General features: G+C 39.6%; 1 protein-coding gene across 2 annotated transcripts; it reads right to left on the reverse strand.

Moving 5' to 3' along the window:
- Nucleotides 1–4,063: 4,063 nt before the first annotated feature.
- gdf11 (growth differentiation factor 11) lies at nt 4,064–26,289 on the reverse strand. Of its 2 annotated transcripts, none has more exons than XM_063911889.1 (3): nt 25,514–26,289; nt 12,259–12,632; nt 4,064–7,839 (listed from the first exon to the last, which is right to left on the reverse strand). In XM_063911889.1, exons 1-3 carry the CDS (start codon nt 25,926–25,928, stop codon nt 7,462–7,464), a joined length of 1,167 nt encoding a protein of 388 aa, XP_063767959.1. In that variant the 5' UTR covers nt 25,929–26,289; the 3' UTR covers nt 4,064–7,461. The 2 variants fall into 2 exon arrangements, with proteins under 2 accessions (XP_063767959.1, XP_063767958.1); XM_063911888.1 differs by having other exon boundaries at nt 4,064–7,842.
- Between the last annotated feature and the right edge of the window lie 1,275 nt (nt 26,290–27,564).

Raw genomic sequence — 27,564 nt, forward strand, 5'->3', positions numbered from 1 at the left:
CAAACAATATGAACTATAAATGTGAGCAATAGAGCATTAGTTCTGCATTTCTCTTCAATCATTCTTATAATTGGAATGTTTAGGGTCTGCAAAGGCACATTTATTGAAATAGAACAATTCATACTTTACATGTACTTTACAGAAAAATAAATTCTTTAAAGAACATTTTTAAATTTAAATGAGGAGAAAATGTAAACACACCAATAATAATAATTCTTAATAATAAATGTACCTTGTATTTTCGAACAAATGTATCTTGTATTTAAAACCAATAGGAAAATGCAAATATTGAAAAATAAATATAAAAGCTTCCTAAAATTAGACAAGAAATCAACATAACAACAATAAACATAAACTTTATTAACATGAAATAAAACATGTTAAAATCAAAGTTAATTGTTCCTTTTTGAATGTTTTCGTCATTTTTCTCACATGAAGAAAACTGAGGTCTGTGAAGGGGGGTTGAAGCTCACTTGATCAAGGGTTGTGTTTTTGGAGGTTTGATCAGTGACCTGGATTATTTCAGTGTGTCCTGCCCATGAGAGAGGGAGTGCAGCTGTGTCCTCGTATAACCTTCTCAATTTGTATTATATCAAACCCATACATTCTTTAGGAGATACATTCATCTGAGAATAATTAACAGGTTTAACAATACTTTACTTTATAGAGAAATAGCACATTGAAGTTTTTGTATTTTGTTATTACCTTTGTGTCCCCACCCTACATCTGTAATATTAACTGCACTACATTTAGTATGCTACAGATTGAATATGTTGTTCCAAAAACACGTCAGATTTAGGATTATTACCAGGGCTGCAGGACGACAGCATGGGACAAAAGGTTTTGTTTTTCACTCTCGGCTGATTCCTGTTGTTGCCAAAAGAGAGATGTCCGACTGACTTTCAAGTAATCACACACTGCTGTGAGGAGCATTCAAAATAAGTGGACGGAATGTGCAGATTGCTGAGTATTGGCAGAGGAAAAGCGGCCTCGTGTTTTCAGTCATCATTAAGATGTTGTACCTGTGCAAACACACAGAAAGTTCATTGCTCACCTTCATGTGCCCTCCTGCATGAAATATTTTGATAAGGTGCTTCAACTTAATGAGCTCTGTGGGTTTTGCTGTAATATCCAAGTATTGGGATTTGTCTTGATAATATCTACACTTACTTTACATATGTAGTTCATTGTAGACACATCTAATGTGAATACATTCATGATGTTTTAAGGCACAGAAACAAAAACAAAAACATGTTGGGGCTTTTTTGATATTTTTTTCTCGCATTTTATCATTTCTGTCGGATGTTGATAGAATCAATATTTATGGGGCAGCTGTAGAGAGACAGGAAATGCAGCAACGGTCTTGATGTCAGATCAAATCTCGGGCCTCTGTGGTAAGGATTTAACTGGTAAATATTCACTGTTCCTTTATGTCATTTCCCTTTAATTATTTTCAGATATAATTTCCCTCTATCCTTAAATAAACAACTCTCTTATTTTGAAATAAATCAGTTTATTCATCACTGTTGTCCATCTATCAAGAGTATCATGTGTACTGGTGAACTTTTAATGTTGTTGCATGCCCCACTGAATAGAAACTTCAAAACTACAACAGGATGTACAGATGTGAGTATAATTAGGCTCTGACTGTGAGAAAGGAAATTCTCCAGGGTAGCGGTGGGCGTCCTGTCCCCAGGTGTACTTTCAGATCTGGGGGACGGCGCAGAGACATGCAGCCCCTCAACAGCATCTACAGCAGAGTCAGCTTCAAACCAGATGGTGCGCTGGGAGCACAAAAGAGTGACAGCTGTCATTCACTGAGACTCTGAAACTCTGCAGGAAACTCCACCTACACTGATTAACCAGAGTGAAACACAATGAAGAAGGATCAACATGAATTAGATTTCTCTCAAGAAGCCTGTTTTCTCAGAGTAAAATGCTAATCTTTTCAAATCACAGTTAATTGTATCGGATTTCAAGCTAAAGTCACAACAAAATACTTGTAACATGTTGTCTGTTGAATGTTTTGAATTAAAAAAAAAGTCAGACGCTGTTTTAAGAAATAGGTTGATAATGTTGTCTTTATTACCCCAAAACATGATATTATGTCAACTTTGAGAAGGTAAAATAAACCCATTAATCAAATGAGCAATGAACCACACACTCCACTATTATTCCTTGTTGAAGATTTGGATTCTCAATACTTAAATCTTGTGTCTCCCCTGTCTATTTTATTGTCATGTGAGATTCTTTCATCTCCGAGTCCCCTCTCTAAACACAGCCGGTCACTGAGCTTGACGAAAAGGTGTTACTGATGACTGTGTCCAGCAATTTAAGCTATTGAGAGCTGCCCCCAATTCAACTTCTTTCTTAACTTTATGGCTATAATTGCCATAAAGCTCCTCCCAAATCCTCCCAGCCCCCGTCTGCCTTTTTTGTGGGCTTTGTAAAATGTTCCATATTCCCATTATAGTGTACTTTTTTTCTTCCACAAGTTCTTCCATTGCATAGTGTGGTCTTTATTTTATGAAGTTGTGTCAGAGTTCATCATGTTAGCGGTCTTACAGCTTTGGGTGCAGCATTCAGCCTCTAACACTTCATGTCTAACTTGTACAACTACTCCTTATGTGCCAAAACAATAAAAACATCCATCAATGTCCTCCCTTGTCTATGTAGGTTGGGTATGACTGATGATGTGTACGGCAAATTGATGCACTTGAGGGGCAGGGGACTGTGTGAATGTTTGTTTATGTCAAGTGAGGATTTGTCAAAAGGTTTATGTCATTGCTGGCATCAGTCTCCTCGAGCTTGTACTGGGTGGTCTTTGTGTGTTCGCATCCGTAAAGAGCTTCGTTCTCACTCTCATTTGTCCCCTATTGATTCTCTAAATTAGGTTGATGAGAGGCCCTCCTATCAGGTGGCATATTAATTGGGTCAGGCTGGATCTTATATGACATCCAAATAATGGCAACCCGAACCCCAAGACTAAACCTTTGTCCCCTGAACGCTCTCTTCCACCAATTAGCCTCGCGGTGAATCTGCTTCCTGCCACCTCTGCTGCCCGTTAGGCTACTGTTTTCTAAGAATCAGGATGCCATCGGTGGCCTAAGTGTGTGTGTGTGTGTGTGTGTGTGTGTGTGTGTGCCTCCGAAGGTGTCAGAGAAACCTGGGGGGAGTTTACATTCTTCAATAAAACAAATTCATATTTGATATCCAAAAACTGAATCCAGTGATTCACTGTTTGAATTTGATTACTTTTACGATAAAATACAAAAAAATAAAAGCTTCAAAACAATACTCATGATTTACAGAAAGTATATATCTGCACACATATTGTTATATTTATAATATATTTCCATTAAGTCAAATCTATCGCCACATGAGATAACAATGACGATTTAGCCTATGATGAAGTATTGCAATATTTGCAGTAATATGAACTGGGTTTCTGGGGCATTATTCTCTGGAAAATCCAAACCAGTGCTCCCAGGGAAGAGAGATTTGATAAATGCAATAACTGCATATTACCATAGGTGTCGCCATAAAACAACACAATGTAGTTGTGTATTATTTCTATTCCACCCAGTAACTGCCAGGGGTAGCTCAAGTAGGTTGCAGCAGGACAGAAGTGTGCATTAATTTTGGTTACTATATTTTTGCAGTGTAGCAGCAATGGAGAAACAGCATTTACAGGGAAAAAACTGAAACGTTGACTTTAATCAAGAGTATTATGTCAAGAAATTTCACATAATATTAGGTATTGGGTTAGTTGAAAGCAATAATATTAAGTTGAACCTAATACTTTTTATTTAAACCTAATATTATTGCCTTCGCGTTGAAAGGAGCCAGTTGAGGTGGTTCGAGCACCTAATGAGGATGCCACCTGGGCGCCTCCCTAGGGAGGTGTTCCAGGCACGTCCAGCTGGGAAGAGACCGAGGGGTAGACGTAGGACCAGGTGGAGGGATTATATCTCTTCGCTGGCCTTGGAACGTCTTGGAATCCCCCAGTCAGAGCTGGTTGATGTGGCCAGGGAAAGAGAAGTTTGGGACTCTCTGCTGGAGCTGTTACCTCCGCGACCCTGACGGAAAAGTGGGAGAAGATGGATGGATGGATGGATGGATTATTGCTTTCAACTAACCTAATGCAGTTGTGTGACATCTGTTGACATAGTACATTTAATTAAAATCAACATTTCTTTTCTTTTTTTGTAGGCTTACATTTTTTTGTACTGCAGACTTTTCCTTTGGTCTATAAAATGTCTGAAAATAAGGAACAGTCCATCCCAGTTTCGCAAAGTCCATGTTGATGTCCTTAAATCTCTTATTTTGAAAGCCCGACACTCAAAAAAGTTACAAACTCCACTTTGTCCACCAGAGTGTACAATTAGTTTTAGAAATAAACAACAAATCCGATAAGCTAAATAAATGATTTATTGTACAAAAGAAAAATGACAGTAAATAAACAACAAAAAGGCAAAAATAACAATTGAACAGTTATTCATATGCACACCATTAAACTACAAAGTTGGGGTGATTTCTTTTTTTAAAACTACACAAAGAACGGAGGAATGACGGGGAAAGTGAGAAAAACATTAGAAGCGGCGAACCTGTCCAAAGCATCATAAATGTCAACATTTGGGTAGGTATTTACATAGAGATTTCTTACTCTCATATATCTATATGAAAACACTCTCACACATACCAGTATACAAACACTAAAATTCGAAATGCAACTTCTCAACAAGCCATAGATGTGGGCACAGCTAATTATATCTTTTGACCACACATTACCAGAGCCGCTACCATCAGTCACTCTGTCAATAACTCAATCTGAACCTGAGAGCAAGGGGACCCTGTGGTTTTCGTCTACATTTTTGGGGGCTTTCTTATAGGTTAAATGTCTGCACAGATTATTTGATGACAAATTTAAAAAAGCAAGGTTTTTAGGAGGCTAGAGTGAGGTAGACAGACTTTGAAATGCATTGTAATTATTATTAATAAATAGATAATTGACCAGTTGAATTATTTCCAACCACTGCCCCTAAACCAGCTTTTTCCTCCCTTTGAAATGTTCTAGCATATTCCTGCGATCACAAAAGTTACAGCACACAACATGTCATCCTCTACTTTGGCTAACAATCCCTGGATACACCTCCCATTCTTGCATGGGTGCTTTCACTTAAAATACACACAAAGGCAAAAACATGTCTATGCAAGACAGTCAAAACATTGTTTATGTCAAAACGACGTAGTCTCTCTAACATGGTAACAAATTAAAGTTTGTGGGCGGGCCATTTCCAGTTAAAGCATTCTATTTTCATTGATCCAGACACTTAATTTACACATGACTTATCACCCAAAGTGGGAAAGGAGGCCTTTAAGGCCGCTGGTACGCTACGTCCAGGTTCCAGATTGGATAAAAGTGTGTGAGTGTATGGACAGGCCCCCGCTTCAGACAAAAGTCAGGAAAGCGTGATGGTATCAAAAAGAAGTGATAACCTCTCTAGTTCATGGTTTATCACCCGAAGCTTGAATATTTTTTTTCTTTTTTATGCTATACTGTACAAGCTCTCTTGTGCTTTGTAAAACACAAACAACACTTTACCTCCTCACGCCATGAACGTCCCATAGTGCAAAATTTATTGTTGGTAAGGTAGAGTGCCCCAAAAAAGGTTTTTGTACCCCTTTTTTTAATATATACATATATCATTTATATATAATGTCAGAAGGCTCTTCCTTTATCCAACAGCATAGTGCTTTCGTTTACAACAAAAGGATATCTTTGCTTTGACATCCAGGAGACAAAGACAGACTTTAAGCGTTTCTAATCTACTCTGTGTTCAAGCACTAACAATATTTTATGAAGACAAAACCGTTGAGGTGTAGGTGAGCATTTTAAAAAACAATCAAATGTTTTCTAATCTAAAGTCTGCGCTTGAGTTACATTCTCTTGATTTGCTTGTGTTATGTGGTTTTTTGTGATTTATAAAAGCTATTATTTCCGAGTACAGTACTAGAGTTAGAGGATTTTGTGTTTTTATTTCCATCTTTTTTGAAACTAGTATAGAGAAAGGTTAATTAACTGTGTTGATGATTTGAGTTATGGAGGTACTGCACTTTCTAAATTTAAATTAATTTTAACGGATGCAAAAACTTCTGTAAGTATGAGTGTGAAAAGTTCAAGTTATATTTATGTAATCCTGTTTGAACCATTTCCAGCTCAATAGTTCACAGCAGGCGGCACATTACAGTCACTCTGTTTTTCTTTCAGGGGATTTAAGGATTTTTGCCCTCTGTTTGTCGTATAACTCTCACTCCCAACCCTCTGCAAGTTATGAAACAGTGCATTTGCATCTCATTCAGGCAAAAGTTGAAGGTGTGATGGGTATTTTCCCTTTGTCACGTAGAAGAAAGAAAATGTGTCGGGTTCTCGTCATCCTGCGGGATCCTGCTCCTCCTCCTCTCCCAGGCTGAATAACTTCAGAGTGCCTCTACATTACAGTTCTTAGTTTGAGACTTTAGTGTGGAAGTAAACCTAAATTGATGTCTTATCTACTTCGCAGGGAATTCAGAAATAGCTACACTGGCTCCATTTATTCACTTTGAAAGATAGAATTCAAATAGCTCAAGCTCTTTTCTCCCTTTTTTCTTTTTGAGTTTTACAAGACTGCAAATAAAAAAGATCAAAGTAACTGGGAAAGGTTTAGTGGACACTCGAGAATGTCACACTGGGGTGTTATACATTAATAGAGGGTATAGGTTTGGTTTCGGATCTCCTTTAACACTTAAATCTCAAGAACACATTTCTAAACATCTGTAAACAAGATTTTGGATTTATACTAACAGTATTTCTAAAGGTAAACCCTCCTCACATACGTGGGGATTCATTTCTCTTTGTTAAAGTGAAAGATTGCAAAATAATTCTGATCATGCCCCCTTGCAAACATTTTTGTGGATAAAACATCACCCTCAAGTAAATGTATCTGTATAATTAAGTTCTTTCCAAACTCACCTTAGGACTGAAATTACTTTTAAAATATTGTAAATGCTTAAGTCTCCTGTCATCTCGACCCACTAACCTGGACATTTCACAAAGATGCCGTTAAAAAAATCAATTTTGAAAAACCCACAAAACTAACACACACTCTATAAAATAGTTGTGTCTCATTTACCGTTTTCTGAAGCTGCTTCACAAAGACAACCTCTTTAAATAATTCAGGATGTACCTTACTTCAGTCCTTTGTTGATTCATGTTTAAACTATAACTTTTTTCTTTCTATTTTAAACGGTTGGAATCAATTTAATTACTGGAAAAATGGAAACCCAGTGGGATGATTTTGTTGCTGTGCAAACGTGAAATCTGGTGCCGAGGAGTGGGTTCTGGTGACAAGGGAGACTCCGTAAGGGTTTCGGGTGTTTTGAAGCGATGGTGGCTGTACACATTTGTGTTTCTCCTGCAGCCTAAGAGCAGCCACATCTATCCACCACCATCCCCGGGATTTTGCCGTGAATGATCTGCTGCTTGTCATTGAAGTAGAGCATGTTAATGGGGGACATCTTAGTTGGGGTGCAGCAAGGCCCTGCGGAGCCTCGGGGGTTGGCGTGCTGCACCAGGTGGGTGTGCGGGTATTTCTGCATGAACATGTACTCGCACTGGCCGGAGCAATAGTTGGCTTTGTATCGTTTGGGGGCAATGATCCAGTCCCAGCCAAAAGCCTCGAAATCCACAGTCAGAGGGTAGCGACAGCAGCGAGACTCGGTGGAGTGCTCATCGCAGTCCAGGCCGAGGTTTCTCCTAGAGCGTTTGGTCGTCTCAAGAACCTTCACTTCCAGGAACGGCTGCTGGAATCAGGGGGAGGAGAGGCAGGACAGAGAGAAAGAGGTGGTTATAAGAGAACAACACAGCTGTTAGCAGTTGAGGAAAATGTATTTACTTGACAAGAAGTTACGGATTTTTTCTGCAACCCAAATACAAAACATCTATAGTATAAGACATCACTACTTAATGCCAATGTTCACCTGATTTATTAAAGTGATTTATTTATGTTTTGTTTTTTTTCAAGAGTTACATGAGAATATCAGTACACTTCTTAGTGTGTTTCAGGACATACACATGGGAGTCTATTAGCTTAGCTTAGCATAAAGGCCCATTCGGGTGCGATTACTGGAAGCCTTAGGAGTGGAGGATGGGAAGGTTGGAGCTGAGTAAGTAAGAACGTTGGTAAATAAATGAAATAAACTCTTTATTTAGTCCAGTCCAAAGTAAACACAGCTGATTTATTTAGACCCGCCTTCACCATTCACATATTTTTCATATTTGCCTTTAAAGAAAAGGCAATTTTCTCATGTTGAAAGGATCCTTAAAGAGGCCCTATTAAGCTTTTTGGGGTTTTCCTTTTCCTGCAGTGTGTTATATAGGTTTTTGTGCATGTAAATGGTCTGCAAAGGTGAACATCCCCCCAGAGGAAGTTTCTATCCAACACACTCCACCCCTGCCTCAAACACCTCCATTGGATTCCTTTGTTTACTTCCGTGACATAGTGATATCACAAGGTAGCACTCGTGCTTCTATTGGCTAGCCCTCCAACACCTCTTTAAATGGTAACCAATCATAACAGAGCCGACCAGATAACCAATCAGAGCAGACTGGGCTCTGGTTTCAGAGAGAGTTGCTGCAACAAAAATAAATCCTTTTTGAACATTAAAGCATGTAAACCCTGAAAACAGAACTGGTATGTATTTATGTATTATGTGTTGTGTAATGTAAAGGAGAGATTTCAGTGACATACATTATCGCATTCATTTGTTAATCATTATTTTAATTAATCGTGAATTGTATTTTTGGGAGGACAGTTCATGTTTTAGATTAATTGCCGCCTTTCTGAGTAATTGTTTCATGAACAGAACATTAGTGGTTAAAGTACTTAAAGTTTAAAGGGGGAGTTACGGTCTTACTGTAACTATTTCCTGACGGTCAAGCGTTTATCCTCCCCCCTTTGTGTCTTTGCTGGTTGCCTGGCAACCTCACGGCTACCACAAGCCTCTGGGTAGTAACATCTCCCTGCAGCTGTTTGCCAAGAAATTGTTACAGCATGCAAGTTTCCTTAAAACCTCAGAATGCTGTGTTTACAGATCAGTTTGTGCACAGATTAAACAAAAAGCTTTGAAAAGGTACTGGCAGGCAGATTTTGAACAAAGCTGGGCTAACTGTTTTTACTGTTTCCAAACTTTATGCTAATGCTCAACAAGCTTTTGCTACATATTAAACACACAGACATGAGCGGTATCGATCTTTTCATCTCTTGTGCGTTTCCCCAAAAGTGGAATTAGTCATTTAATTTCTGACATAGATGTAAAACCAATTACAATTCTTTGGCAGACCTGAATGGTTTATAATCTGAACAATAGTGATACAAGAAGAGAGGGAAGAGTGAACAGGGTTATTTAAAAAGGTTGAGCATGGTGGTTCAAAGCTATTGTTAATGAAGGTACTTCCATCTGTGCTTTTTCTGCAACTCAAATTCATCCTTTCTTTGACAGGTGGAATATGACAAATAGCTGTGTAAAGTTCTTATTTTCTGTTTGTTTCTCAAGCAAAGACAAGAACTCAGACAAAATCATTTGACATCTGCATGTGTCCATGTGTCAGCTATCCTATAACCTCAGAGGAACTGGACCACAGCCACAAACTTCTTCTGATAGCGTTAAACGCTGAAGTATTGACTTAAGATGCCATAGTACCACCACACATATCTGTAGTTGGTTTGTGCAACGCACACAGCTGGCCATTAACAGGAAAAAGGCCATGTGTTGCAAACTGTGGTAAAACCCTCAACTAAGACGTTACAAGATTAAACATTAAAACAGGGCAATACAATATAAAATGTACTTTGTAATATACATTAACATAACTAGCAGTCACTAATACCTACTTCTTTTTCTCCAAACAATAACATTGACACTTGGAAGCCCAGAAAGGATCCGAAAGTGACAAATTATATGAATCAGAAGCCGAAAGTGACAAAGAATTTGATATCTTTTGTCAGCCTAAAAGGGTAAAAATCGACTCCTCTGATGGTTTACACGATCATATAAATGAACTTGTCTTTTTTATAGTACGAAACACAATGTCACATATGAGCAGCGTTTCAAAGAGCATTGACAGGAACTATCCATGGATGACTCTGGTTTGATCCATGACCCAGGAGGTCATCTGCAGGCTACCATAACCTTGACCTTTAGGCAAAGCAAGCAGATCAAATATTTTACTCCATCATGTTTGTTTTACAAAGCCTTCCACTCCCCACAGTGATTCCAGCTGGGCCCGAGCACAGTTTTTGTGACGCATTCAAAAGAGGAAATAAGCTGAAAGGCCATTGGGGTGAGACCATGTCAGCTTGGCCTTTAGAGCTTTTGTTGTAGAAAAAAGACCCCGAGAACAGGGAGAAGCAGAGCTTCAGTCTTTCTTTGCTTGTTGTGTTTTGTTTTATTTTGGTACGCTTGCCTGTGTTTTTGATCTGTTCCCTTTTTTTTAAATTTAAGAATAATATTGCACACTGCTGTGTGCTCAGAGGGCATGGACTTATTGGCCAAGACACCAGAGCTGACCTCTGATATGTGTTGTGAAGACATGACCCAAATGACCACTTGGTAAATATTTGGTTTTGCTTAACAGGGATGAGTGGCCTACATAATTCAACATAACTGTTGTATGTATCTGCGTTCTGTCAGAAGCAGTAACTCTGGGATTACTAACATTAATGATTTACAGGTGTTTTTGTTGCTTTCAGACTGAAGTTTGAACCCATGTTCAACGCCAATGAGTCTATTCCATAAGCCCCACGTTGGGCGTTTCATTTTCCCCGGCCACTGCACAATAGCTGCCCACTGCTCCTAGCACTAGGATGGGTTAAATGCAGAGCACAAATTTAACTGTGTGTGCTCTGCTGTGTGCATGTATGTGACTAATAAAGAGGGGTTCATCCTCCGATTCTTTCTATTGAAGACATAAACACAGTCAATTAAAAAATAAATAGATGTAAAAATCCTGTTTTTAGGGCTTGATGCCCAAGAGGATTTCTTTAACATGAGGCTCAATGGTTCATGGTCAAATCTTAAAAGGAGTGTCTAAACTATTCAGAAAAACATTAGTTTACAATGCTTTCACATTTTTCAAACATCTTTTCTATTCCCTATTTTTTTGGGCTTCCATTTTTAAAAGGAAAGTATGAAGAATATGTGAATGGTGTAAAGAGGTAGAGGACGGATGGATGGTGAATGGTGAAGTCAGATCCACACAAAGCCTCTGTGTTTTCTCTGGACTGAACTAAATATAGCATTGTCTTGAGTGACATGTTCAAGACTGCGGTGGTGCCGTATTTAGGGTCAAAAGTACATGTTGCTTTAATAAATACCGTACTTTAAATTTCATTTCGTTTTTGTCAAATCCTCCATTTAGTGGTATGGATATGATTGTAATGAATTATCCCCACTTTTGACACAAATCATAGCTGTTGGCTTACATTGTAATATTGTAACTGGGAAACCAGTTGAAGCAAAGCTGGGTTGTTACAGATGATGGAATTATTCCCAAAAATTAATGTTCAACACTCAAGTTTGCAACAAAAAAAACCCCAAAAACAACCACAAACTAAAGATTTGACTTCTAAGACCAATTCATCTAGTAGTTATGAAATTTAAGAGTTTGAGTCCAGCCTTCAACAGATCCCTTCTATTTCATGCCAACTTTACAAATCAAGGTTTTTAACTGACACAACACACTTGTGTGTGTGTGTGTTTTGTTTTGTGTTTTTGTTTGAGGTGAACCTCTAAAATAAGGTGGAGATGTTCTCTGCTTTTTTAAGCTTTCCCTTTCCTGTAGTGTGTTATATAGGTTGTACATACAGGTTCTATTCATGAATCACATTTTTCAGAAATCTATAAACTTTACAGAAATGGTTCGGAACTTTCTGAAAAAGCATAAGGCTTTGGCATGCAAGAATATTGTAGGACAATAGTTTTACATCAGTTCGGCATCCTGTATTTCATCATAAATTGAGAGCGACTGATAGCAATTCTGTGTTAATATTAAAACTAACTTGAGTTTTTTAAGACAATAACAAAAAGATGAGATGAGTTTATGTCCTCATTCTATTTTTATGAATATTTGTTTAAGTGAATTTTATGCAAGATGTACAATCTAGCTAAAAGAGAAGTAACCCCCCCTCCTGCCCCAGGGACAGGTCTGATGGTGCTTACCAGCCCCTCCTCCCCGGGTCGCAGCGAGGTAACTGCCAGGTCATTGCCGCTCTCATCAAAGGCGTTGATGTCGATTCCCCAGTTGGTGTGGGGCTGTTTGAACCAGTTCTGCAGAACGTGCTTAAAGTCAATACTTTGCCAGTGGCCAACCCTAGAGTTGAGCTCTATCTTCAGGGAGCGGATGCGGATGTGGCGGCTGCCCTGATCCGTGACGGGCTTCAGCCGGAGGATCTGCAGGTACACGGTGGAGGTCTGCTGCAGCGGCCGCAGGTAAACCCACAGCTGGGCCTTCAGCACCTTGGTGAACATCAGCTTGGGGCTGAACTTAAAAAAGCAGCAGCTTGGCTTCCCGTTCACCTGCACCAGCGGCTCCGCTGTGGACAAGAGGACACATTTATACATCTTTAAGCAGAATACTTCATAAAATGTCATTGAGATCATGAAATAGCACTGAGAACTGTTTCTATAACGTCATTCCCAATCCTCTCAATTCCTGTCGTATTACCTCTTTCAAAGGAATACGAACCCCCCTGAAAAGTAATGTTAAAAAGTCAACTTTAACACAACATGCATTTTGCTTCAAAATATTTGTATTAACACGTTTTTTTCTTATTAACATAGTTTTGCTCTTTGGTAATAAACATTAAGGCTGCAATGTTTTCCACAGAGTTTCTGTTAATTGAATTTGGAATTTTTTCTAGGTTGTGCTTTTTTGAATCTATCCATGATCATCACACTGTGCGTCAGAGCGGTCCAAAGCACTGTGTTTTGAAGAGCAAATGAATAAGACACTGCTGCTGAAACAAAAATAATTATTGGGATCAATCAAGTATCTATCTCTTACTAATCTTTCATGCACTCAATGTACATTTTCAAGTCACAAATCATGGAATGAAAAACACAAGAATCCTGACTGAGGGGTTAAGAAATACACATTTTAGATCACAAGCACAGATATAACATACAGTTGCAATTATGCTTAATCATTCTAGCAAACCATTACTCTCTTCATTCATGTATGAAGAATGTGTTAAGACTACAATAATACATTGATACTCCAAGGGGCACGAAGAATCATTAAGCAGTTTTAAGAACCATACTTTTTTGCAAAGCTTCCATAAGTTTCCACACACTTTTTTTATTGAAGTGCAAACTTTTTCCTCAAACACTACTAACAAATAAATATGATGTACATCATGATAAACAAATTCAATATCCTGCATGAGATGAGAGACAGTGTTCAAAGTAGTTATTATAACTTACAGGCCAAACTCAATGTTTATTTTCACTGCCATACTCAGTCTAACTCCTGATTTAAGCTATGTCTGCATTAAGTCGGTCTGTTATCTCATGAGCACATGCTGGTTTTGATTGGTCCATTCAGTGAAGTTACATTTGTGATCACATCAAAGTTGAAGAACAGTTCTATTTGCATATTAAAACAAGGATCAGTAATGGTGGCCAGTGGCCAGATGGTAACCTTAGATTCCCCTGGGTCAATCGTAATGAAATGGTCCACCCCACATCACAACTGGCAAAATTAAAATATCTTGAGTTATTTTATTGGCTCGCACTTGCTGAAAATATATTTGGGGTGTGGATTAAGGGTTATGTCAAAGAACACTAGCCGTCTCCTAAAATAGGCAGATTTATTCCTGTCATGATCCTCGGCTCTGGAGTTTCTGTGATTTGCACCACATGTCAAATCTGCTCATGGTTCATTTACATATACTTCCATCTGATATAATGACATCCATCCATTGCATTCATACATTCATTTCCATGTAAAGCGTTCATTTATGAAGGGAAATTTATTCTGCATCTATCTGGCATAATAATGTGCCAACTGAATACAATAGAATATCTAATCTGCCCAATTTCTCTGAGCATCTTTGACATATCACAAATCTAGATTTGTGCAAAAATAAACATTTCACCTTTTTTTGTCAATTATCTTGTAGAGGAGTGTGGTTGTTTCTCCTCCTGAAAAAAGCAGATAAAAAACAGTTCGGACCTGTCAATCATTGCTAAATCTGAGGTTGCTCAGGCAACCTGCAAATGCTTCCTGGGTCAAAAGGTTATTTGGCACCTCAGCCTAGTTAAGAAATGGGATCAGGGGTCAAAACCGTCAGCCTCTTTACATCTCAGGGGTGCTGGGGAGGGGCAGCCCTAATAGCCAGATTGAGTTTGAAGGTCAAGGTCGACCCCATGGCAATGGTAATACGTTTTTCTTTACAAAACGCTTTTTTTTTTTTTCAACCAGAGAAACATATAAAAACCCAAGAGATACATCAGCGCAAACTCAGCCACAGTTTGTTTTTGTTTTGATTAGGGTGGAGATTCTCCAGCCAATAGTGAATTGTTTATCAAACCTCAATTGACCGGGAGAGAACACTGCACCCGGCTGTTTTTTTGTTTTTGTTTCTTTTACACCAAACAAGTGTTGTAATTGAATTATGGTCATGCATTGAGGGATATGAATTCACCGAGGTACAGATGGACTATCCATTAGAAGAGTCCGGGGCGAGCGTTGAATAAGGGCCAAGCCGGGGACAGACATGGTCCTTCAGCCTGTATTTCCAGGGACAGTCATTAGTGAGTGTAAATTATACAGTGTCTCACGCTGGACAAACAATATGTCAATGTTCCTTTTGGTGGGTTGCTGGGGTCACAGCAATTAACGTGGATGGTGTTGTGTTTGCTCATCAGCACAAAACTGGGAATGAATCATTCTGCAGTTTGTTTGGGGTTTACTTGTGTTTACTACTTTTTGTTGTTTTTAATCGCTGCAGATGGGGACTGACACACACCAGCTCGTTCTTTGCAAACTGTTTGTATTGCTTTTGTTCGGCTTTCAGGCGAAAAAAAGAGACAAACCACTAAACACAGCAGAGCTGAAAGGGTCCAGCTTCACAAGCAGAGACCTTTTCTTAAGGAGTAATCTGAGAAGCCCGGCCCATACACCGTGATCCTGTTAGGACCTGGGTTATTAAACACACATGCACAACATATGAGCTACGTCATGTTAAACAATGACTGCATTGATAGGTGAAATCAATTTGGGCCTTTATAGATCCTGTAAGTTACAAGTAAGAGGCAAACCATGTAGGATGAATGCCTGCAGCTTAATTACACCATACGTCTTGGCAGAACGTTCCACTTCTGCAACACGAGCAGAGCTAGCTTGTAAAGATAATAAAACCAGTGGGACATTTAAAGCTTCTACCTGAACTACCTCATCTCCTGCTGCCATAACACAATATTGCTTAGAGAGCTCATGTTTTTACTGCAACTGCAGGACTGATTTTATGGCTAATTTCCTGAACAATTTGCTAAGTTATCCTTCAACTGATTTCAATCCTGCAGTAAGGACATGAATTCTGATTTTGCATTCAGCACCACCTACTGGAGCAACGACACCTCTCTTCTTAGCCAAACCGAAGATGCAGAGAGAAAGATGTCCCTATACAGTAAAAAACGTATTTTATTTAAAAAGCAAAAGACAAGTTAGGTGAAGTATGGACAGAGGCTGTGTTTTTCCAAAGAAACAGGGTTGTTTTCTTTTCCTTCTCATGTTTCCAGCCTACTTCATTATTACAGCAGCTTATTTCCCTGTGGTATAATTGCAGCATATGCAGCGCATGAATTTTACTGCCAGCACACAGCAGGCCTGCAGGTGAGCCTATCAAACATCTGGTGGGCTCCCTGGGTACCTGTGTCCCATAGTAAGCCCTGAGCCTCCTATACGTGCATGTTATGGGGAAACATATAGTATATAAGGGTTTATTCAGCATGCCATCTGTCCATTTTAATATGACCGAAGCCTGTTTCAAAGTTAAATGCTTTTAATAATTAAATGCAGCAATGTTGAGCCAGTTAAACAGTTAAAAAACAGATGGGGAGGGAGAGTTAAGATGTAGTTATACTGAATAGTTAACACATGTTACAAGTGAGGGGGCTGAACGCTGGCAGTATAAATGGTAGACTCTAGTCAAATGGATATTTTTCTATCTTTGATTACCATGGAAGAGAAACAGTGATCATAACATGATAAAATACACCAGAAAGTAAGTTTACGACATTTTAATTATTGAATTTTCTTTTGTTAAATGTGAGGCACCAAAAGCAAATTATTTCACAATGAACGGTGTCAGTTAGGCAGGATTTTATAAATAAACCATGTTTCATTTCAAAATGTTTCTGAATTTAAATTAAAAAATTGACACCTTTCTCATAAAATCATATTTTTGAGGATCACTTCCTCATCCAAACTCTTGAAAGGGGACTGTGTGCATGTTGTGTACATATGACGTAACATGTGCGAATCAGGTGAAAATCTGCAACTAAAATAAGGTGGGAAAGAAATGGTCATCTATTGTTGATGTCCGAATTGATAATGCAAAATGGTATAACCCTAGATAGGAGTTTCATTTGCATTTATATCTATATTTTTTTTGTTAATGGGAAATGCAAATGTGTTATTTTGTGTTGAGTGTGTGTTTGGGAGCCCTCATGTTGAATAAATGTGACTCTAGGGTATCCCCACGCACCTCGGCATATTAATCATCGTGACACGTTCACGACCCTTCTAATAAGACAGGGGCCACAGTGCACCCCCCCAAACATCCCATCCCACACCAGCCCCACTCCCTCTTTGTCTCTCGGTCAGTCCCAAGGGACGGGAGAGGGTGGTGGGGGAGGCCTGGCTCGAGCTAGGGATAGAGAGGAGGGGGTGTGTGTGTGTGAAGTTAGACCCCCTCATTCAGAAGCCCTCCCTTGAGACAACGGCAGGCACAAGACTCCTATTAGGACTGAGCACAGTAGCCCCCCAGGAGCAACAAAAGACACCTCCTAATGCTCCCTGTTCTAGCTCAGTGAACACACACACATACACACAGGCACACACACACACACACACACACACACACACACACACACACACACACACACACACACACACACACACACACACACACACACACACACACACACACACACAATCAACTACAAATAAATACACACAAACACATCCAAACTGACCGTCTTTAGCATACAGACTTATTGTTTTTGGTGGGGTTGTATGTGTTAGTATTATGAGGGGGGCGGCTGCGGACGTCTGGATGGGGACGGAGGTTGAAAAGATCGAGCGTGCAGTGAACTGTGATAAGATGGACAGCTGGACAGCAGGAAGCATGCTGGGGTCTCACCACTTGTGTTTGTGTGCATCCACACATACATGTAAGACGTTAACGTTCAAGGACAATGACGTTTAAAAAAGTTAAATCAAAACTTTGTTTTTAAAACATTTTGCATAAAGCAGATATCTGAATAGGTCAAGACAGAAAGACCATTTTCACTTAATTGCATGATGTGTTTTTATTGTTGATGCTTGGAACTCACATTATAAGTGAATCCTATTATATATGAATTTTGTTTTTGCTACTGTATTTGAAGTAAACACCACTGCAAGGTTGACAATCTAACACAGCAGTTAACAGACTATAATGTAGACCATGCTTTGCAGTTTACCCATGTCATGTATACTGCCCGGCCAAAAAAAAGTCACAAGCCTGTGGGGGGCAGTGCTATGAGCTGGGGTTGCTGCAGTTGGTCTGGTCTAGGTTCAGCAACGTTATGTGCCCAAAGGATGAGGTCAGCAGACTACCTGAATATACTGAAGGACCAGGTTATTCCATCAATGGATTCTTTCTTCCCTGATGGCACGGGCATGTTCCAAGATGACAATGCCAGGATCCATCGGGCTCAAATTGTGAAAGAGTGGTTCAGGGAGCATGAGACATCATTTTCATACATGGATTGGCCACCACAGAGTCCAGACCTGAACCCGATTGAGAATCTTTGGGATGTGCTGGAGAAGACTTTGCGCAGTGGTCCGAATCTCCCGTCATCAATACAAGATCTTGGCGAAAAAATTAATGCAAATCTGGACAGAAATAAATGTTGTGACATTGCAGAAGCTTGTGGAAACGATGCCACAGCGAATGCATGCCGTAATCAAAGCTAAAGGCGGTCCAACGAATATTAGAGTGTGTGACCTTTTTTTTGGCCAGGCAGTGTATTTAAAAGTATAGAGAAAATCTTTATTCTAACATGTTATATCATTAAAGTAGAAGATGCAGAGTGTGGTATGATGAAGTCCTGAGGTGGAAATTTCTTCTAAAATGTTTATATTGTGTTTAATGGATTTCATCTTTGAGTCAACAGGGTTAAAGTGTTGACCAAAATGTACTGCAAACTAAAATGTGTTGTTCGAAATGTATTTCTTAGTGAATTGAAGTGTGCTGAAACTAAAGGTTGTATTAGTTTACCCAAGTGTGTATGGCTTTCAATTTGGCAGTGACCCCTGAGAGATTATCGTTTCAGAAACAACTGCAGCCTGAGGCGATGGCTTCAGCAGGGACGTAGAGGTGACTGATAGGAAACGGAGGGAGTGGAGTAAATACTCCAGAGGCGGGAAACATTTCCGCCACTTAGATGATAGAAACTTAAAATACACAAAATATGTCACAGAACAGGGTGTGTGGGATATATCAAAGACAAAACCTGCCCCTACTGCTGGTTGTGAAGATGCTGTACTGTAAACTAATGACGCGTGTCCACTGCAGTGGTTTTCAACTTGCAAAAGTTTTAACTTGTACTTTTATTAGTTCTACCTCGGTCAAGGATCCAAGTGAGGTGAGCTTTTACTAAAAGAAGGAGTCAAAACACTGCAGACCACTGATTGGTCAGAGAGAAAATTAACTATCTTCACTTGCAAGACACAAAACAATCCACACAAACCTGCCTCCTTTAAATAACCAGTTTCCATTACATACAATAGAAACAAGGAATGGTGTTACCAAGGAAATCTGCATGCCTTCAACAGGTTTATATTTTTTTTCACAATTTAAGGTATTTTTCTACTTGCATATTAACTATTGCTCAAAGTAACTAGCACAGCTAACCTAACACACAAGCCCTGCAACAACATTTGTAGAATACAAAACAATGAAAGAGTTCATATCGTGGAAGAAAATCAATATATAAAACAACCGGTTCTGCACTTTGTTTATCTCAGTAGTATTGCAAAAACCTTTGGTAGAAGAGTTATAATTTGAAAATGGAAGACTTCTTCTGCTGACTGTTGATTTTGTTGCCTTGTTTGATGAAGCAAACTTCTACAAACCATATGTATCTAAAATCTTCTTACATTATCAAATACCACACATTATCGAGTGTACAGTCACTTTGTTGGGGTCTTAGTCTTTTATTAAATGCCTTTGTTATACGTTTGTGCATTTTAGTTTTATCTTAATCAATGAGAACTCTTGAAATTATAGTTTTTTTCAGATTTCAAATATATCACCCATTTATTTAGTTATTGGGAGTCAATCTCCCAATTTATTTTTCACACTCCATGTAGCTGGACTTAACTACCACAATAGGTCAGACAATAAAGTTAACCTCTTGAAGCAATTCCATATAAATTTGCTCACCATCATCTACACTGACACCATTTTTGTAATTTCAATTAATGATGATTTAATTCCACAAACTTTTCTGAGCTTCTTTGCTCTCTTGCAAAACAATTCATTGAACTCAGCAAAAATAAATCATAAACATGCATGTCACTATGAAATGGGGGGGACTGTATTTATCGTTGTTCAATCAAAAGTAATCTCGAGCTCAAAGGTTTGTGTATTCTCTTGTTCTTACATGAATACACATGTGGACTATTATGATTTGTTTCATCACTCTTATTGCTCAAAAAAGTGCCATATCTCTCCCTGGAGGTTTTTCTATTTTAACACAATCCCTGAAGTATCCCAAAACTATCAATCTGGGCCAACAGACAACAGAAGTGTGACCAACCCTCCCCCTAGGAAGCTTCCTCTTCTATACAGCTTCCTTGAGATTTCCAAAGCAAAGTGAACCTTTCGTTCCCTTTATGAGCTGTGTTGCACAGCATATAAATCAAACTTGGCTCCTGTCCCTAAAGAAATCACTTCGACTGTGCATTTTCCATAATGAACTTCCTGGGGTGATGCGGGTATGGCTGCAAAAATACAACCACAGGTGATAAATACAGAGAGAAGATGCTCTCCCTTGCCTAAGAAAAGAGGTTAATTAAATTTTCATGTAGGTAATCAAGAGGTAATCCACTGTTAATTGTGCTTCTATCCGACACAGTGAATCCCTCAAGGGATCAAGCATTATGCCAATGCAGCATTCTCTTTGCTTAAATGCCTCTTAGATTTAATGGACTCTTCTATAAACTGATCCTCAGCAGCTCCTCGCACACGACCACACAGAGCCTTGGAGCATCCATCAACAATAATCCCCTCAATGATCTCCATTTTATCTTTTCACTCCCCTCCTCCTACTCATTCATGTCCCAACACAGGGCTTAATTACTGGTGTGAAGTAATTATTTCCTTTATTAGTGAAACGTAACATCTGTTTCAGGTCTTTTTAATTGTACCTATAAAACCCTTGCATGATTTCTGTCCCTTTAGGATGGGACTGGGATGCTTCTGGCTCCCTGTGGACTCCCTCCCTCCCCCCGCCCCCATTCATACCTGCTGTGTGAGCCATGGTGCACCCAACTCTCTGAAATCCTTTAAAGACGCAACGAGTATCTCGCAGGCAGCGAAAGCAATATTGTCTTATTTTTTTAATGAGGAAACAAAAAATATTCATGCACAGCCATGCCTCCAAAGTGACATCTGTGCACTCCTTCATCCAGTATCCCAACTTCTCAGGGTTGTATTTTTGGTAAGGCATGCATACAATTCTTCAGCAACATATTTTAAAAAGGCAGGAGAGAAGACCGGCTGCAGGGACTGGTACACAGGAGCGTGGGAATAGGGGAAGGAGTGAGATTCCTTAGGTCCTGGGGAAATTTTGTCCCTGTATTAATAGACTTTGGTCCCTTTGAAATTTTATTAGCCATAAAGTTGACAGTATGTTGTGCAATTTCTACAGACCTTTTTTTCTTAAGATTTTACTTCTTTTTAAACAAACCGGTTGTGCCCCCAAGTGTCCAAACAATTCAACACAAAGTCTACTTTTCCTCAATTGATGGCAACAACTACACAGGGAGAACAGGTGTCATCATCAAACTGAGACCTCAACGGAATAAATAAATCTATAAAAACCTCACATAGTCATCAACTTATAGCAAACACTGGCCAGTTAGTTGAAGACAGTCCGGCTTCTGCTGCTCTGTCCTTTTAGCGCTCTCCCTCTTAATTTTTATGGTTCCTGCACCTTCAGGAAATGACCCTTTTATAGGGTCAACACTATAAAAGACTTGTTTTTTTGTGGGAGTGGTTAGAGGATGAGTGTGTGTGTGTGTGTGTGTGTGTGTGTGTGTGTGTGTGTGTGTGTGTGTGTGTGTGTGTGTGTGTGTGTGTGTGTGTGTGTGTGTGTGTGTGTGTGTGTAGGTGGTGGGGGATAAGTGTTCAAGTTACTACCGGTTCGTCTTTGCTGCCAAAGAAAGAGACCCGATGAGGTTAATAGTCTCCTCTTCCAATATATCACATAGCTGTGAACTCTGTGACCCTTTTTGTCAATAGGAGAACTTTTCTCTGGAGTATGTGTGTGAGTGTGTGTGTGTGTGTGTGTGTGTGTGTGTGTGTGTGTGTGTGCGAGAGAGAGCATCCTCATGTGTCTTCACAAGTGTGCACATGTGGAAATGTGTACATTCGTACCTTTACATGTAGATGTTCGTTTTTCAACTCAAGAGTTGTCTAAGCCTGTGCTTAAACTGAAAGAGTCACTTATCAACAGGATTACATAACATCCCAGTACAGCCATCCTAATGTAAGTTTACAGAAAGTAATGAAGGAAAGATAAAACATCTGGTTATCAAGTTAAAAAGATTGCATAAAGCAGGATTAGCTGAGTGGTCATTATTAATGTTTCACATGTGATTTTCTTTATATCTTAAACTGCTCTTTCAATCCTTTGAAAGGGTAAAGTGTTTCTCGAGACCATTTCTGATTTCATATGCTTTGGATATAATAAAACGTATAAATATATAAATGTGGAATAAGGCTCAGAGGGAGGGTAAGTGCCTGCTGCTCTCTGCTGGATTCTCTCTTACTGGGCAATCTCAACATTACTCATTATATCACAGCACAAATACAAGTTTACTCAAGGAAAGACATGATCAAAAATAAAGCTTTTCCTAAACAAACCAAACTAAGTCATAACCATGAGAAGTATTTCCTTAAAATATTTGTTCCTGATTCTTCATATTAAACAGAACAGTTGAATACTGAGAGTCCGTTTATCGGCATCACCACATGCATACAGAGACGGGCAGAATAAAAGGAGAAGGTCACTGTTGGGAGAGGAAGGTCTGGCCTTAATGTGGACAGGTGACAAATGAGAGACTACTGGGGTCAAATTGTCACCCCACCTCAGGCAAAACTGAGTCCAAAATACACACATATGCACACACAATAACAAACACAAAACAACTGCAAACAAACGGATCATACGTAAATGCAATAACATTTGTTAATAAAAATCAACACTCATTCATGATGCTGCGCTAGAAAAGAACTCTGTTGCTCCAAACTGACTCATTTTTTATATATAGGGAGCGGAGCAGTTACCTACTCAACACCATACGGAGGGAGATGTTTTAGTGCTGCACTATGATATAAATAGCTGTACTTTTCCATGAAATTTCATAGTAATTAGAGACCAGGAAGCATGGACCATCTCAACCCCCACTGCGACACCCACGTACCTTGAGTGAATACTAAGAAGCAACTCTGGCACAGGTCCAGTTCAGTATGTACTGTGTGAACCCACATGGCCCATCAAAGGCAGTGTGCACCACCATGAAAAAGGGTGATTGGGTTTGAGGTGCGCAGGGAATAGTGTTTGAAGTCCTCCTTCTATCAGAGAGACAGAAAAGGCACTTTTAATCCTGTGGGATCACTAAGGCGCCACAGGCGAAAAGAGATGCACTCATTCTCTCAACTCTTCCACGAGTACCGAAGGAAAAGAAGAGGAAGGAGAGAGCGGGCGGCTAACAGGGAGGAAGGTGGGGGGGTAGAGGGAGGGAGGGAGGGGTGAGGGGAGGCAATGAGAGGGAGATGGAGAGAAGGAGCAGATGATAAAAACTGCAGCTGACGTGAAGAGATGAGGCAAACAATACAGAAGAGGAAGTGCTGTAACATGACAGATATAGCGGTAATGTCAGTCATTAGCTCCTCTGGCTCTGCATGAGGCCGTTAGAAAATATGCAATTAGCCAGCGTCATGCATAATGTCTTTTTCTGGCTTGAGGTGGTGTCATATCACTTTGCATGGTGTGTTGTGTGTGAGTGTGGGAAGCAAAGAGCATAATTCACATTGAGGAGATGTTAGATTTATCTTGTAATGTGCAGATTAAGTGTGTTAAGCATGCAGTTTCATTTATCTGCACAGGTGGGGAGGGGATAACACAATGTAGGGTTAATCTGCAAATCAGAGCGATAAGAAATTACACATAATCTTCATTGTCAGCATGCATAGCATTTATGTGTTTCTGAGCAAGTAATGAAAATAGAAACAGAGGAAGATTGAGGAGGATCAGCATTAGAGCTTGAAGCACTAACGCAATTATTTAGTTTAAATATTCCTCAAATAGCCAATAGATAAAGCAAACAGTTGACAAATGAAATGTCAAAAGGCTTTACGATGCATTTCAATTCACCTGTTAGATGTAGCTGTGCACCATTCTCCATTCGAGTGAATGAACTGCATTGTTTACATCTGTCCTGAGGAGAAACAACTCTCAGAGGAAACAATAATAGGGTGAACAGAGATGTTTGCAAGTGATACTTAAAAAACAAAAAGTGAATAGAGTAGATAAAGATTGGTGGGACATGGAGACTAATTTCAGATAACATGAAGAGCCAGCAGTTGTAAGTGAAGGTTGATTTGCTTTTATCAGAAAGATAGGAAGGACTGTCAACATATTGGCAGATAGATAGATAGATAGATAGATAGATAGATAGATAGATAGATAGATAGATAGATAGATAGATAGATAGATAGATAGATAGATAGATAGATAGATAGATAGATAGATAGATGGATAGATACATAGATAGGATAATGAGCATTTCATAATGTCATACTGCACATAAGGAGGAACGCTCCAGCACACAGGCATATCTTTGTTCTCTCAGAGTTAAAAAAAAAGATTATTAGGAGTGTGTTTTATCCGCCTTGTGCAGAATATATTACGTGTGTTAATGTTGTTGAACCCCACGATTCGCTAGGGAAAGGTCACACACTCCCCTCGACCCTAAGTGATTCTCTGTCTTTGTGTACCCGTGGTGGAGGAAAAAAAGCGAGCTGCGCCCATAAACTTCGCATTTAAAAAGGCAAGTGCGGCCAAGGGGGGCTGCTGCATGAGGGGAACAATAGCAGCTTTTTGGACACACTTTTTCTCACTGCGATGAACAGCAGGGAAACCGGTAGAGCCTCCTATAAAAGACCGATAGAGCACAGCTGCCAGGGTTCAACAGTAATTTTATAAAATGTCTCCAAGGGGCCTGCCTGCGGTTTATCAGTGGATTTATGGGAAACTATAAGAGGGTGAGCAAATTGTTAGAGGGGCAATAATCAGAGGGCCTCACGAGGTGATCATAACTCCAGAATTTAGGGCCTTTATGCAAAAATAAAGACATAAAGGATAAAGTGGGGCAACTGCTGGCCAAATGCTGCATTATCATTAATCATTAATGCACTTGACATTCACAGGGCTCTGTTGTGCTTTATCTCCCCGTCAAACACAGAAACATCATTCGAAAGAGGGAAAGTTTGAACATGACTTCAGGTGGACTGACAAGCTTAATATTAGACTGCTGCCCCAACAGGACTCATCCCTCTATAATCACAAACATCCTCACCATTGCAACAAAAGTTCATCAGGCCATATTGGAGTTTCCCATTTCAGAGTGCCTCTCTATAGGCAACTGCTGATTATTGATTTATCAGCTTCACACGAAATCCCTATTTTGACAGCAGCTGTCCACAGTTATTAGTCTAATATTATAAGTCTGCATTATAAACACAGTATAGAGGCCCAATCTAAAATAAAAAGTAGGGTAGGTCAGTTATTTGAATTAGCAGCATTGGCTCCACTGTCCACGCAGCAGGCCTGAGTCATTTGATCCTAACTTATCCCCAATTAAGCGCATGACGCATTTGGAGACAATATTGTTGGGTTGTAAACTATTACTCACGCTCAGAGGCCATGGTGATCACGGACTCCGTAGTGGCATGGTACTCATCCTCCTCCATAAACTCATCCTGGGACGACGCGTCTCCCTGGAAGTCGTGATGGTCCAGCAGCTGCTGGAGCGGAGGCGCCTTGGGCAGCAGCTGATTGACCACCTCCCGGCTGATGTTGGGCGCCTGCTTCAGCCGCAGCTTGCTCAAGATCTGGGACTTGATGGTCTCCAGTCTCAGCACTTTGCTCTGCTCTCTCCAAACACAGGCGGAGCACTCGTGAGAACCGGCGTCCTCGTCCAGCAGGGACAGCCCGGCATCCGTGGGCGTCTCGCTGGCCGAAGGCAGCAGCAGATTGGGCTCATCGCTCCCCGACTGTCCCAGGGAGATGAGCACCATCAAGCACAGTAAGAAGTTGTACCTCGGCATGACGATGCGTGGACACCAGGCAATGCAACTTTTTTCTTTCTTTTTTGTGTCTATTCACTCGCTCTATCCCGTTATATCCCCTCTCTCGGATGTGCGCCGCTCTTTGCCTTATCCTACAAAAGGCAGGGTATCAGTGGCATGCATCTAATCCAATACGATCACCCCGAAGTTTTTGCGATAAATAAGATTTGCAATCAATTTAAAAAAAAGAAAAAGTACGTCCCAGTGTATTCTCGGTTCAGGCTGTCTTGATTGAAAGTGAACAAATTATCTGCATGTTAAATGCATAGCCCGCTCACGTGTTGTATAATTGTTGTTTTGGGGTCTTCTGTACAATTTAGTCCATGGAGGTGTGTATGTTCAGAAGTGTCACTGAAAAATGTGCAAGTGCGGTCAAAAAGGGGCTCTTTATATATCTCAGCTGCCCGGTGTCGTAATCCGTCTCCATTGGCTAAGATTGCAACAAAAGGCTTTTAGGTCTGTCACCAAGTCAAGAGGGACAGAGCGAAGGGAGGGTGCACGCACTGTTATGAGAGTATAAATGTTTTTACAGTGCACAAACAATGTCTCACATTAGAGATATTGCCCAATTAGGTTATTATGATGATGACGAAAACTATGGGTCATTGCGCCTGTTGTTAAAAAAGGTTTATTATGGTGTACAATTAGGAAAAAAGCTTAATGGATTCAACCCGAATGCTGCACAGCCTCTCGTAAATCACACAAATCTTACTATTACGGAGCATTTTAACAAGAAACCGACTAATGGGTATTGTCCATAGACCCATACTAGATGCAAATTATTTAGAAGTTGCACGTGCCTATCTGATGCATGACTGAGTGTCCAAGTGTCCGTGTAAACCAGTTAAGTAATTACTGGCTTCTTGATTCTAAATCATGCCCTATAAAATGCAAATGTCCTTTAAAAACGTTGCTTCTTATGCTAATATTAGAAATTACGTTTAACTGTCTATAGCTATTTATATATTGATTAAAGTTATTTAGTAGCAGCAAGTCTGCTTAACTCTAAAATATTGTAAAATGTATGATTAGCTAGGTGACAGTTATTTTATAGTGTAGTTGTTATAATTCTTGCGAAAATTTCACACTTTAATTTTTTTAATTGTGAATAATAAATAACTCTTCTTTGACTCCCACTATATCCATGTTAAAATGTCATAGAATCAGACCAGAATGTAGCCCAACAATCCATTTAGAGAGGCTGTATTCATGACTTTATATCTGCTAAATAAAAGTTGTGGTATTTCTGGAACTGATTTGTTAATGTACAAATCGTACTTCCCTGGACCAGTTATCTCCTGCCTTCAGTGAAACATCACTGACCCACTACTGTCACCTGCTGGAGGAAAACACAGTTGCACCTGCAGAAAAGATCATGTTCTGTTATAAGTCTTCCACCACTGTCTGAAATGCATGTTTGATAGCAAGTGACAAAATTACAAGTGAATTAATATATTAAATCCACCTTCAGCAAAATAATAAAAACAACTTGAGTTATCTTTGAAGCAAAGGGTGGTCATTATTAAATAGTTTTATAGAATAAAAGTTGCGTATCACAATCAAGAAAAAACCCATACGAGTTGTATTATTCTTCTAATCTTCACAAGCAATTAAA

The sequence above is a fragment of the Eleginops maclovinus genome, chromosome 20 (assembly GCF_036324505.1).
Source record: "Eleginops maclovinus isolate JMC-PN-2008 ecotype Puerto Natales chromosome 20, JC_Emac_rtc_rv5, whole genome shotgun sequence".
Taxonomy (NCBI): Eukaryota; Metazoa; Chordata; class Actinopteri; order Perciformes; family Eleginopidae; genus Eleginops; species Eleginops maclovinus.